The following is a 12,905-nucleotide window of genomic DNA, read 5'->3' on the forward strand; positions in this document are numbered from 1 at the left end:
ACTGATGCAGAGCAAAGCAAGAACGGGGAGCATGATCAACATGAGGATCACAACAACATCAATGAGGAAAGAATATGAAAAGGAAGTCAAAAGCTGAGTAATCTCCATCCAGGAGAACAGATAAAATACACTTCCCTGGGATCTGGGGGGGGGGTGGCTGCAGGGACAGAATGGTGCATACACACTTAGACGAGGTCACTTGTCAATTGTTCTCATAGAAGTGGCTTTCTTTGTTAAGAGGGAGGGGGCTGGGGGACTTTATCCAGAAATAACCATGATATAATGACAAAAAGCACCAATAAAATGTTTTCTTAAAAAAGAAATAATAATAATCCCTAATATTGGCATCTCAGACTTCAAGGAAGAAATTTCTTGATCGAGACTAAGGAACAGAGGTTCTCACTTGCCTCCTCAGGACCCCACCTGCATCCCTGGACCAACTTAGCCCAGACACCAGTGTAACCATAGCTGACCCCTACCAAAGCAGGCCAGTTCCACCCCCAGATACAGGGCCAGGGTCCTTAGATGTGTATACACAAACACACACTCACACACACATACATGCACACATGTACACACATACACATACACACACACGCACTCAAAGTTCTAGCATCCCCGTGCCTTCAGCTGAGCCCAAGGAACCTCGGGCATCATTTCTTCTCCCAGGGTCTGTTTTCTCATCTTTATGATAAGGAAGCCGGTGATGAAATATAGAAACGTACCTCCCTGCTTCTTTGTGGAGGTGGGAGACGATGGGTGTGGAATGCTACAAAAACTCTTAAGACCATCTGACATGTTGGTTTGATTTGATAAACCGGGTTTTTCCCTTTTTTTATTCTTCTTTTTATTTATCTCTATTATTTATTTCCCTTTTAAACTTTATTCCAAGATAGGTCTTAGGATGATATAAAAACAATTCTTTCAATCCAATTTAAATACACACATGAGTCCATGCCCACAAGGGTTAGGACTGACATCTTGAAAGTCTCATCCAGGTCTGGGGCCCTGGGCCCAGAATCCATGGGACACCTAGATCCCAAGCATGGCCAGGCCCACAGGGGACGGCAGGTGACTTGGGAGCTGGGCCTCCTCACGGTACCTAGGGATACCAGAGAAGGCAGGAAGAGCAGCCCGGCCAGGGCTTCTCGGACTCTTCCAGACTCCATCCCACTTCCTCACACCCTTTGGCGGGGGTAATGGATCCCTCTAAGTGGAGGTGAAGGAGATAGAGCTCATTCCCACCTCTCAGGCCCAGGCTCCCCACACAGGGTAAGAGACGTTACACTGAGCCCTTTCACAAAGAAGAGGGACATACTGCTGCTGCTGCTGCTGCTGCTGCTGCTGCTGCTGCTGCTGCTGCTGCTGCTGCTGCTCCCCAGCAGCCCCAGCCCAGCACAGGGTGTGACACGAGAGCCTGCATTAGGCACACACACACGCTTGTGAGCACACAGCAGTCCTCGAAGGCAAGCGTTTGCACAAACACACGTTCCCTCGTACATTCCATCACACACATACCCTCACACACATGCTTGCACACGCACTCCCTCCCACACACACATACTCCCACACGGTTCTTCGCAAACACACAAGGCTTGCACGCACTCACAGGAGTGGCCGGTATTTGCTGAGAAGCCCCTGTCCAACATCAAACAAGGAAACTGCCCATCAGCTCTCCCCCATTTACAAAGGGGACGGTGGCTGCAGCAGCCCAGAGTAGGAAAACCACCTGCCTGGAATCGAACAGCATATTTGAAGCAGAGATAAGATTAGGAGTTGGAGTGGATAGAGGGTGAGGGCATTCACACACAGGCCCCTGCCCACTCCTAACACCCTTACAGAAACAGGAGACTCATTCCTTTAAAGGAGAACCTATCCCCTGAGCTCCCTGCCTGTTTGAGGGGGTAAGGCTGTCACTCAAGAGCTCCATTCTCACAGTTCTGGAGCAAACCACCCAGGGACAGGTCAGAGAAATTTGAAGAGGGTCGTAAGTGCACCTGGGACCCAGCATCCAACCTGCAAGTCAGCTCTTCTCATCCCTCGGCAAATTTCCTTCTCCTTTGAAATCCACAGCCCCAGCTCGATCGAGGGCCCCCTTTAAAGCCAACCTCCCCTACCTGGCCCAGTAGGATCTGAAATTCAGGCTGCCTCATGGGAGCTGCCTCAGAATGAGCCTAGAGGACAGTTCCCATGCCCTAGATCCCTACCTGTTTCTAAAGACCCAAGACATCTCTACTCTCCCACTTCCATCCGATCCCCTAAACATTCCCTCTTGCTCACCATTAAAAAAAAAACATACAGGAATTATAAACATAAGGGATATTAGCAATCTTTTCTAAGTCCCCTTACTTTACAAAGAAGGAAACCGAGGCTCAGTGAGATCACCCAACCATCAAGTAGCAGAGTCAAATTCCAGCCCAGGGCTGAAGGACTCCAAATTCAGGGTTCCACTGTGCAAGGCCGAAAATATTTTGACTCCTGGCATAAGTGATATAAATTCCTATAACAAAGATGGAGGAGGATAAGACCTTCCCCAGACAGAAGAAATCCTAGACCCACTCTGTTCATTCCTCCTTTTCTATGGAGGAAAATTCCTCCCCAATAGGCAATGGGAAAACAAGATTTCAAAATCCCTTTCAACGCTGGATTGTGGGGGGTCTTTTTTTTAACCTTTTTGTGCATGTGAGTTTTTTAATGCAAAAAATCAGCAAGAGCTCCCTCTCTAAAGGGTGCCCACGTTGGTAAGGCAATGATGGCTCAGGAACAAAAATGGCATCCATCCACAGTTGGGGAGGGGATCTTCCCTGATACACTAATCAATTTTATTCCTGCTTCCATTCAGGGGTCTGCCTCATTCATGAAAGAGCTGCCAGCCCCCCTCCATCTCTCCACCGAGGACCCAGACCCTGTTCTGAAATAGTCTCACCATCCCAAAGGACAGGCTTACTGCCCACGGGCTCAGGAAGGGACCCAAGCTGTTTGGCTGAGCAGAGAGAGGCAGCCGAGGGATGACGAGCCATCCTCACAGCCCAGGTGTGATCCAGCCACGGGCTGACCTGTTCATAGAATCAAACCTCGGCTGGGAAAAGAAGACCGAGGAGAGGAGAGGAGAGGAGAGGGGCTGGAAGAGGGCGAAATGGGCACCACAGGATCCAAGCGAAGAGCATTAGAATCAGTCTTTTGGAGGATCTCGGGCCAAAAAGGGAATCTGGAGGTCACCATCGCCAGCCTCCAGCTTACCCAGCACCCTCTTCTTCTTGACAACCCCCCCACATCAGCCAGAGCCCTTCTTCATGGATGACTCCCATATCAAAAGTTCAATAGGAAGAGAGAGAAAGAGAGATTTGGAGTCAGAGGACCGGAAGCCAGAATCCCAGCTCCGAGAAGTACTCCCTGCATGACCTTGAGCAAAGAGTCAAACTCTATGAACTCTACCAGCTTGTCCAGCTAGGACACTACAGTTGCCCGTAACCTTTGACCAAAGGTCGAGGTCAATCTCCTTCCTCTTAGAGACCTTCCACCCAGTAATGGCCAGAGGGTAACCCTGCTTGGGGGGAAGGGGGGATGTCGGCACCAAACTATAGGGTCCAGGCAGCAGCACAGGCCCAAATGACAACATCTTCACTCATCAGAAGGAACCGCTTCAGGGAAGGTCAGGTCAGCCTCCCCCTAGGAAAATTCCAGACACCCTTCTGCTGCCTGCAGTCAGTCATACAAGTAATAAACATACCTGGGATTTGATATCAGGCCCTTGGGGGTGGTGGTGGTGGTGGTAGTAGTAGTAGTAGTAGTAGTAGTAATAAGAAGAAGAGAAGTAGAAGTAGTAGTAATAAGAAGAAGAAGAGTAATAATAATAATGATAGCAGTAGTCACAGAAAACTTGTTCTCAGACCATTAGGATCAGAACTCTTATAAAAACAAAAAATAAGGAGGGGTGGCTAGGTGGTGCAGTGGATAAAGCACCAGCCCTGGATTCAGGAGTACCTGAGTTCAAATCTGGCCTCAGACACATGACACTTACTAGCTGTGTGACCTTGGGCAAGTCATTTAACCCCCATTGCCCCGCAAAAAAAAAAAAAGGAGATAATTATAGCTGTCATTTATACAACACATTTAAGATTTGCAAGGGTTTTGTAATCATATCATTTAATCTTCAAAACAACCCTGTGAGGTAGGTGCTATATTGTCGCCATTTTACAGATGAGGAAACTGAGACATTTTACAGATGAGGAAACTGAAAGAGAGAAGAGACTTGTTCAGGCTCACACAGTAGCACATGTCTGAGGTGGAATTCGAACTCACACCTTGCTAACGCCAGTGCTCCGTCTGTTAAACCACACTGCCCTCTCTCCTCACCGTCTCCTCTCAGTCTGTCTGAATATTTCTACCTGCCCTGGGCCAATGTCCTGAGATAATAACAATAATAGTTAACAGTAATAGCTAACATTTATGTAGCTTTTACTACATGCTAGACACTGTGCTAAGCCCTTTACAATTATTATCTCTTTTGATCCTCTCAAAAACCTTGGGAGGGAGCTGTTGTTATTATCCGTATTTTTACAAATGAAGAAACTGAGGGAAACAAAGATTAAGTGACTTGCCCAAGGTCACCCAGCCAGTAAGTGTCTGAAGCCAGCTTTGAACTCAGGTTTTCCTCACTCCCGACCCTGGTGCTGCATCCCCTGTGCCGCCTAGCTGCCCCCCACCCCACCCACCCTGCTCACACAGAATCAACATTCTTCTAGGTTTGGCGTGGTAAGAGAGGTGGCCCCATCCCATCTTTCCCTTTCTTACTTGTATGTGTGAGCATCATGTGTCAGAGTATGTTAACATGTGTGATTGCATGTGCCAGGTAGCAGTGGTAGATGCCCACCTAGATGATGTACCACCAATTGTAAAGCTGTCCCTTCTGTAGCAACATAACACCAGGGCTGGCCTCAGACTAGGACCAGGACCAGGGGCCAGGGCCTCAGTGTCATTAGCTCTAGACTGGCCCCTCATGAGTTTAAGCATATCCTGGAGATGCCATTGACCGGGCCGTCTCCTCCCAGCCCAAGGAGGCAGAAGCAGAGGAGAAATCAGGTACTCAACAGCCACCCCTTCTCACTTATGTCCTTGCCATGTCAAAGAAGCTGCCTTCCCTTCTCCTGAGTGTTCTGTGTAAAACCGGACCCTGCCGGGTAAGGAGACCAGATACCTTCCCCAGACCCAGATAAGCAAGGCACGGGCCCTCCAAAAGCAGGTAAGAGAAAGTGCCATGCCAAGTTCATTCATTCCCCCCACATTTCCAGAAGCCGGCAGGTGAGATTCAGCTCTACAAAGCACCTACCCCTGCACACACAATTGCATGTGTTAAAACACTGTAACACACAATGTACACATGTACAGGTAGTGGGGGGGAAAGGGAGGGAGGGGGTACCTCTCTAACTACACTGAACCTGGAACAATGTTGATTCCATGGGAGATGGGGGGGCAGGAAGAGGGAATGGTGCCAACTGGCACCTGGCACCTCTGCCATCTTAGAAGAGAATCACAGTTTTTACTTCCGCCATTTTCCGAGAAACTGGGCCACCTCTCCCTGTGCACAGTGTGGTACCCCTCCAGAATCCCTTGGGTGCCACCAGGGAGGAAGACCCAGACCAACCCTGGCAAAGCTCAGGTCAACCCCATTCAGTGCCCGCTCTGTCTGGCCCAAAGACCCATTGCCATCAAGATCCTTCCTCTCTCCTTCCCAAATTCACATCCGCCGCCCTCCATGCCCCATGAAAAAAGACAAACAAAAAACTCCACTCTTTGAATACCCCTCTCCAAAAAATAAGCCTCTTTGCACTCAGAAGGTGGGAAGAAAGAGGTGAAAGACAGCACTCGGTAGGAATGAGGAGCAGAGCTCACCCTAAACATGCCAATACTTTGCCCCCGGGGTCCCAGCCAGATGTCAGAATGATGCACAACCATCAGCCCACATCTGGATGCTAAACATGCAGCTGTCAGGGAATCTCTGAGAAGATAGCTCGAGCAGGAGAGGAGAAGGAAGAGAGGCTGGGCAGAAATCTGGTTAGAGGCACGAGCCCTGTTTGTTTCTGGCCAGATGTTAACTAGACCAGAAGAGCCCAGCAAGAAGACGGGGCTGGGAGGACTCGATGAGAAGGAAGGTAACCAACGTGCTAAGGCTGGGCCATGGGGCAATTGGGCAGAGAGACCTTGGACAGAAGGTGGCAGGGGGTGAGGGATTAGCTAGCCCAAGGGCTGGAGATGGACAAGGAGGTGAGGGAAATGGGGTCATGCAGCCAGGCTGACACAGAGCAGCAAGAACGCTGGGATTGGAAGCTTCAGACGGGCTGAGGTTACAAAAACCCTCAGCACAAGCATCTCCCTATCCTCCCTCCATGAGGAGCCGGCCCAGGGACCCCCAAAGGACGTGGGTGCCAGTGTGCTTCTCCTTTGTTTATGCCTTCTTTAAGCCAAAAGCCAAAGGGCCTTGGCCTGATACTCAGGGCCCTCCTGCCCACCTTCTCCCAGCACCGACCTCCCCTTTCCCCCTCTCTCCACCTGATGGGAGGCCCATGTGCCTCCCTGGCTCGGGCTCATCACCAGCCAATATGCATCATCCTGCCTATACCCCCGCCCCACAAACACGCAAACACACTTTTCTGGCCCCCACAGAGCAAGGGACATGGTGGGCATAAGCCACCAGGAGCCACCTGACTTCAATGTCACAGCCATGGTGGGGGACAGGAAGAACTCCAGACTTGCTCAGTAGACAGGGTGGAACATCCCGTTTTACCGAGCTACCTCTAAGGAAGAGAGAGAAAGAAAAGGGTGGAAAGCATCTAGCAGCACCCCCTCCCCTCCCACCCCAGGTCACATAGCTACCATCCAACCTCCACAACCACACAGCTCCCCAAAATTCAAATCAGTCTTAGGACCCCAAATTTAGAATTGGACAAGACCTTGGAGGCTAGGCAAGTCCAACTCCCTCATTTTCCAGAAGAGGAAACTGAGGCCCAGAGCAGTTAAGGCATCCAGCCTCTAAGAGTGATTCAGTAGAAACAGCCCTGGATTTCAATGCAGACAATCTGGGTTCAATCTCAGCTCAGCTCCTTGCTAGCAATGAGACTTTGGATGAGTCATTGATGTCTCTGGACCTCAGTTTCCTCCCTCTGTCAAATGAGAGGATTAGACTAAGTGGTTTCTATCTATCTGTCCAGCTTTAAGTCCTATAAGTCTAAAATCGGAATCCCCTGGGACCAGAGAATCGGGGAAGGAAAGAGATGGGGTAGGGGCACCACACAACTCCTGCCCTGCAGAGATACCAGCCTTTGCCCTCTCCCACCTCATTCTTTCAAATTCTCCCTCCCTGCTAGCTCCACCACTCCCCACAGGTCCCCCCTCTGTCACTGTCCCCATGGGACTTGGCAGGGCAAGCAGCAGCTGGCAACAGAGGGCAGGCATCGTCCTGTCACACTGAGATGAGCAGGGGGCAATGACGACATCGCAGCCGGGCCCTTGGGGACCGCACCCTGACATCTCTCCTCATTGCCCACCAGACCCTATACAAACTACAACTGGAATCCTCACCCCTAAGGAGTGACTAGAGCAAGGACAGAGGGGGAAGTGGGGAGGGTGACAAAGAAGAAGATCAATTAAATTCGAAGGTAACCCTCCTGAGGTAGCCAGCGGTCCTCAGCTTCATCCCAGCCCCCGAGCCAAGAGCACCATTTGCGACCGGCCAGACCGAACAAATTGTACCACGGGCACGTCCCTATCTTTGTCTAAATGCCAAATGGGGCTGTGTTCCCTCGGCCAGCCGGGCACGCACAGGAAATGCATTTCACAGCAGGCAAAAATGTAATTCAGGAAACACTGCCACATACTTATTACCTATATGCAGGTACAATGGAACACGGAAACTAGGAGAGAATATTTATTTCTCCTCTTGGCTTCCTCAGAGATGCTAGAGATGGGCTTGGCCGGTGATTGGCCGGCAATCGACTGGCTGGCTACTCTCAGAGTCCAGAGGTGCCCAGGTGTTTCCCTGTACCACCGTCGTCTTCCCCAAGCCCCCAAATCCTTCTCCATACCACAAACCTCCTCCTCCAGCCCAGGAAGGGGGAAGGCTCTGCTACTTGGCCGGGCCCATCTCCGGCCTTCATCTCATTCTCCAAGCTGCTGAAGAGCAAAAGTCTTGGCCAACCAGCCACACCGGGGTGGGGAGCAAGTTGTCTGTCCCTCCTGTCTCAATGAATGGCCACCAGGTTGGGTTAGATCTAGAGGGCAGCAGTAGGCGGGACAGCTCAGGCAAGTAAGGGGTGACAGAGCAAAATGCCCCAACACCCACCCAAGAGACCGACCCCTGCTACAGCCGCAGCCATGGGGGCCTGTCACTAGGTTATTAGGGGGGCTCCCTCTCTATTTCATAACCCAAAATGACAATGACACCCTACAAATAATCAAAAGCCAACTACACCTCGCCCTGGCTCCACAGGGAGTCAGTTCTGTCTGCGTCTCTTTTGTCTCAGGATAGCAAAGCCACAACTTCCTGTTGGCCTCCCCAGCGGATGGCCCGCAACCCCAAGCGGGACCACGGAAGTCCTGTCTCTTAGCTGCGGCTGGGGTGGGGGATGCAGAGAGAACCCATCACCTGGGGCTGCTGAAAGCTTCAGACAGCCCCCTGAGGACCCATCTGGGCCGCCACAGCTCCCTAAAAAGACCGCCGAGCTCCGGACAAGCCAAACCCGTGCCTCCAACCTGACAATTGATTTTTAATTTGGGTACAATTATCAAGCGTGGATTACTGTAACGAAGGCAAATTGCTCACACTGTCCAATATTAGCTTGATCCCGCGAGCCAAGCCCACATGTTTTTGGGATTATATCTTTTTATTTCTAATTTGTCACAGCTGGGAAGCCTTCACACACACATTTTAAAAGATCGAGGAAACTCGGCCCCCTGTTCCCCATGCACACCCCTACCACCACTGGCTCTGCCCCCCAAAACATGGCAACCTTTCTCATTCCTTGGCCGGAAAGAAGACAGCAGACCCCAAGAAGAGAAGGAAAGACGGGACCTTAGCAGGCAAGACCAGAAAGCCTCCATCTATGGGAAGATAAGCGGGCCACACCACGGCAGCAGGGGCCAGAGCCAAAGGCAATGCAAAGCCCTGGGCTTCCTCCGGCACACCAAGCCCCACTAGCTGCACCGCCCCCCCCCAAAGTCCCAGGCCATGGTGAGACAGAGTAGTAAGGAATCCCACACCTACGGGGCAGAGGCCAAAGCGGAGGGCACATCTTAGAGCAGGCGGCCCTGGAACAGCCGACGAGGGGAGGCAGCAAAACAAGGGACCCCTCCAGTCAGGAAGTCACCAGCAACTGGGGGAAGGGGTGGGGGAAGAGAATTATTCAGGGGCCTCCTTCCAAATGGCTACTTGTCTCTGTTGTAACCCAAAGGGACGGGAAGCCCTGCAAACGTCGTCCATGATTTCAGCAGCCCCTAATCCCCAAGTTTGATATATCGTGCGGCCGACAGAGAAGTCCCATCCCTTCCTTACTTAAGGGTCTCAGCATATGTTTGGCATTTATGAGAACAAAAGGCCCAGCCACGCCAGCGAGCTGGGAAGGAATTGAAGCTGTAACCAAAAACTTCGGAAGAAGGGGGGAGGGAAAAAATCCCCCTTCCTTCTCTGCTCCCCACAGCCCGAGCTCCCCTCCCAACCACCACCACTAGAAAGAGAGAGATAATAAATTCCATACGCGACAGAATTCGACCCCTCCAGTAAGCTATCACTCTCAGCAAGAGAGAGAGGGACAAAGCCAGGAGTCACCCCGGCCCCCAACTTCTGAGCACCCAGCCGGTGGGCTCACAGCTGGGCCTGGGAAACAAGGGGTTGGGCAGGAGAAAAATTGATTCGAGCTGGGGAAAGGGTACCTCTCATGGGGCTAGGAGGGGGCAGGTCTGCCCTCCCAATGTCCCTGATGATTCACTGGAGTCTCTGGTCCAGAAGCCCCCAAAAGGGTTCAGGAAACTTTCTGACCAACTTCCACCAGAGACATCTCCAAGAAGAAAAGAAGCTGGTCGACTAGCGGGAGACAAATGGGCAATGTTTTGGTTTTGGTTTTGGTTTTTAAAGACCCTCTCTCTGACTTGGGTTTCACTTCGAAGCGACCCAGAAGCAAGGGGTGAATAAGGCAGAAGTGAGGTGTGTAAGTATGGAGGAGAGGAGTCCCCAGGGGGCCCAGTGAACAGGTCAACTCACCTATATTTCTCACCCTCTGCCTGTTCTTGCTAACAGCCCATGCTCCTGCAGGCTGAGCAACCAGGATGCCGACATAAGGAGGGGGAACACTCTCAGCGGATTTTTTTTGGGGGGGTGTAACCTGACATACCAGCACTGATCCAGTACAGAGGGAGATTCAGATGAGGAGCACGGTGCCAATGTGGGTCCAACATCTAACAAGGAAAGATCTGCACTTACGATCCAAGACGCTTTCTTGGGCTCTCTGGGGCAAGAAACGTTTCCATCCACAGTCCTGGCCTCTCCCTCACCACCACCCCCCAACTTTCTCATAAGCCCCACGTAGCCTGGGGATTTTGAACACCTCTCTCAGGTCAAGGTCACCCCCCTGATTGGAGCACAGGGTCAGTCAGTGCTCCACGGAGATTTCAATCCTCTTTCACCAAAGGAAAAAAACAAAAACCAAATTATTAAGAATAGGAAAGTAACTTTGATGGCCGCAGAGAAGACATGGCCTCTGCAGCAGAAACTCCGGAATCCTACCAAGCCCGGCTGAGGCTGGGAGGCCAGATGTCCACAAGCAAATGTGCTGAATAGGAGGAGAAGGGAGAAGGAGGGAGAAACCCAGAAAACAAGAGGGGGGAAAAAAAGAAAACTTTCTTGGAAACCTGGCATTGACATTTATAAGGCAGTGGAAGGAAGAAGAGACTTCCCAGCCCAGGGTTTATTGGACACAAGGAGCTGGGGAAAGAGAAGGGCTGGAAACAGATGGGGGGGGGGGGAATCCCAGAATTCCGATAACCCATTTTCCTGCCCCAGGGGGAAGATCTCCAGGAATCACATGGTGTTCATGGCCAACACAAAAAGGTTTCCTTTGGAATTTTAGGGGGATGCCTCAGACTGCAGAGTCATCCCTCCTTGGCACTCTTTGCCCATGCCCACCATTTACAGTGGAAGTGTCAGGGCCCGGTAAAGGCAGGATCCAGTAGGAAGAAAGGTGAGATAAGTAGGAAAAATGGAGAGGCAGAGAGAAAATGGGTACAAATTGAAAAAGAAAAGCTGAACTTGTCCCAAAGTTCAGACAGGGAGAAGAAGCCCCTGGGCTCTGAGCAGCTGGGTCACCAGCCAATACACAGAGCAGCCACTGAATTTGGAGTGGCAAGACCTGAGTACGAATCCTAGCTTTGCTCCTTACCTGACCTTGGGCAAGTCATTTCCTTGTTTGTACCTCAGTTTCCCAACGGGTAAAATGATATAGACAATTTCTCGGGTCCCTTCAAGTCTACGGTTTTCTTTATTCTCCCCGCCACCTTTCCAAGTTCCTTTTAGCCTATGGGTCAAACAGCACCCCACCCCCACCCCAATCCCTGAACTGAAGCAAGCCTAGCCCTTCTCTCTTTTTTCTCTCCCACTAAGGAATCAGCCAGCTCCAGAAGAAACAAAGTGGGGGAGGTACTGACACTCAGAAGATCCCATACCCTAGGCAGGAAGATGCCCGGCAAAGGCCTCTCGAGCCAGACTGGCATAGGGCACTTCACCTGGCCCAAATCAGCCCACCCCAATTCAGTCCCCAGAAAGTGGCACCAGCACTCCTCCCCTGGCAAAGGCCAAGGTGGGCCGGGTCGGGTCTTACGGACCCCCACCAAGCACCGCAGTCTTGGAAAAGGTTTGGCTCCTGACTCCTTGTATGAGAAGGGACCCCGGGAGCCCTTCGAAAAGGGTTTCCTCCCATTCCCGGCACACTGGTTACCAAACACCCTTCCCCAGCAACGCCTAGAAAAACCCAAGTCCTCTGCTCCCACTGCCGTGTGTGCATGTGTGTATGTGTGTATGCATGTGTGTATGCGTGTGTGCATGTGTGTGTATGTGTGTATAAGTCTGTGTGCTTCGGCTCCCTGGCAGAGCCTACATTGTAGCTACGAACTCCTTCCCCAAGGGCGGATTCCCCGCTGTCGGAAGACTACAGCACAGGAGTCTGAGGGCTGGAGCACCGGGATGCAGAGGAGGAAGGCTGAACTCCACCAAAGCTCCCCCCGGACCTCGGGCTCTCCGGAGAGAGGAGCTAACTAGCCCCAGTTACGCGGGTGACTTTTCTATGAGAAGGGGAGGAAAGGCCTCCAGGAGCCCTGGAAACTTGGCCAGGAAGGGGAGCCCCTGCCTCCCGGCCCGGGTAGGAAAACTTGGTGGGAAGTTAGGGGTCCCAGCCAGCGGGAAGAGTGCGCCCAGGGCTGGGGAGAGTGCAGAGGGGGGCGCCAGCGCTCACCTGGGGTTGCTCCGGTTCCAGTAGACGGCATAGCGGTCGGAGATCACTTTGGCCGCGTCGTCCGTGCACACGCGGACCCAGGCCAGGGCGAGCAGAAGCAGCGCCAGCAAACCCGGCTGCACCATGGTGCGGGTCCGCTCCGCTCCTCGCTCGGCTCGGCTCGGCTCGCGGTCTGGCCGCCGGCTCGCCGCCCTCCTCCTCCTCTTCCTCCTCCTCCTCTTCCTCCTCCTCCTCCTCCTCCTCCTCCTCTTCCTCCTCCTCCTCCTCCTCCGCCCCCGCCCCCGCCCGGCCGCCGCCTCCCCCCAGCTCCAAGCTCCGGTCGCCCCTGCGAAAGCTGGCAGGTGAGGGGCTTGGGCTGGCGGACGGGCGGGGAGGGTGGGAGAGGAGGGGGTGCCTCCTCCACCGGCTCCT

At 52.4% G+C, this 12,905-nt stretch overlaps 1 protein-coding gene across 1 annotated transcript in view; it reads right to left on the minus strand.

Moving 5' to 3' along the window:
• The window catches only part of EFNA2 (ephrin A2), a 97,382-nt gene extending 84,701 nt beyond the window's left edge, over window positions 1-12,681 (minus strand). Inside the window, exon 1 of the mRNA XM_043975378.1 lies at window positions 12,495-12,681. Coding sequence (XP_043831313.1) covers window positions 12,495-12,619 — 125 coding nt within the window. The 5' untranslated portion in view covers window positions 12,620-12,681. The remainder of the gene's footprint in view (window positions 1-12,494) is intronic.
• Window positions 12,682-12,905: the final 224 nt, after the last annotated feature.

The sequence above is a fragment of the Dromiciops gliroides genome, chromosome 1, assembly GCF_019393635.1.
Source record: "Dromiciops gliroides isolate mDroGli1 chromosome 1, mDroGli1.pri, whole genome shotgun sequence".
Taxonomy (NCBI): Eukaryota; Metazoa; Chordata; class Mammalia; order Microbiotheria; family Microbiotheriidae; genus Dromiciops; species Dromiciops gliroides.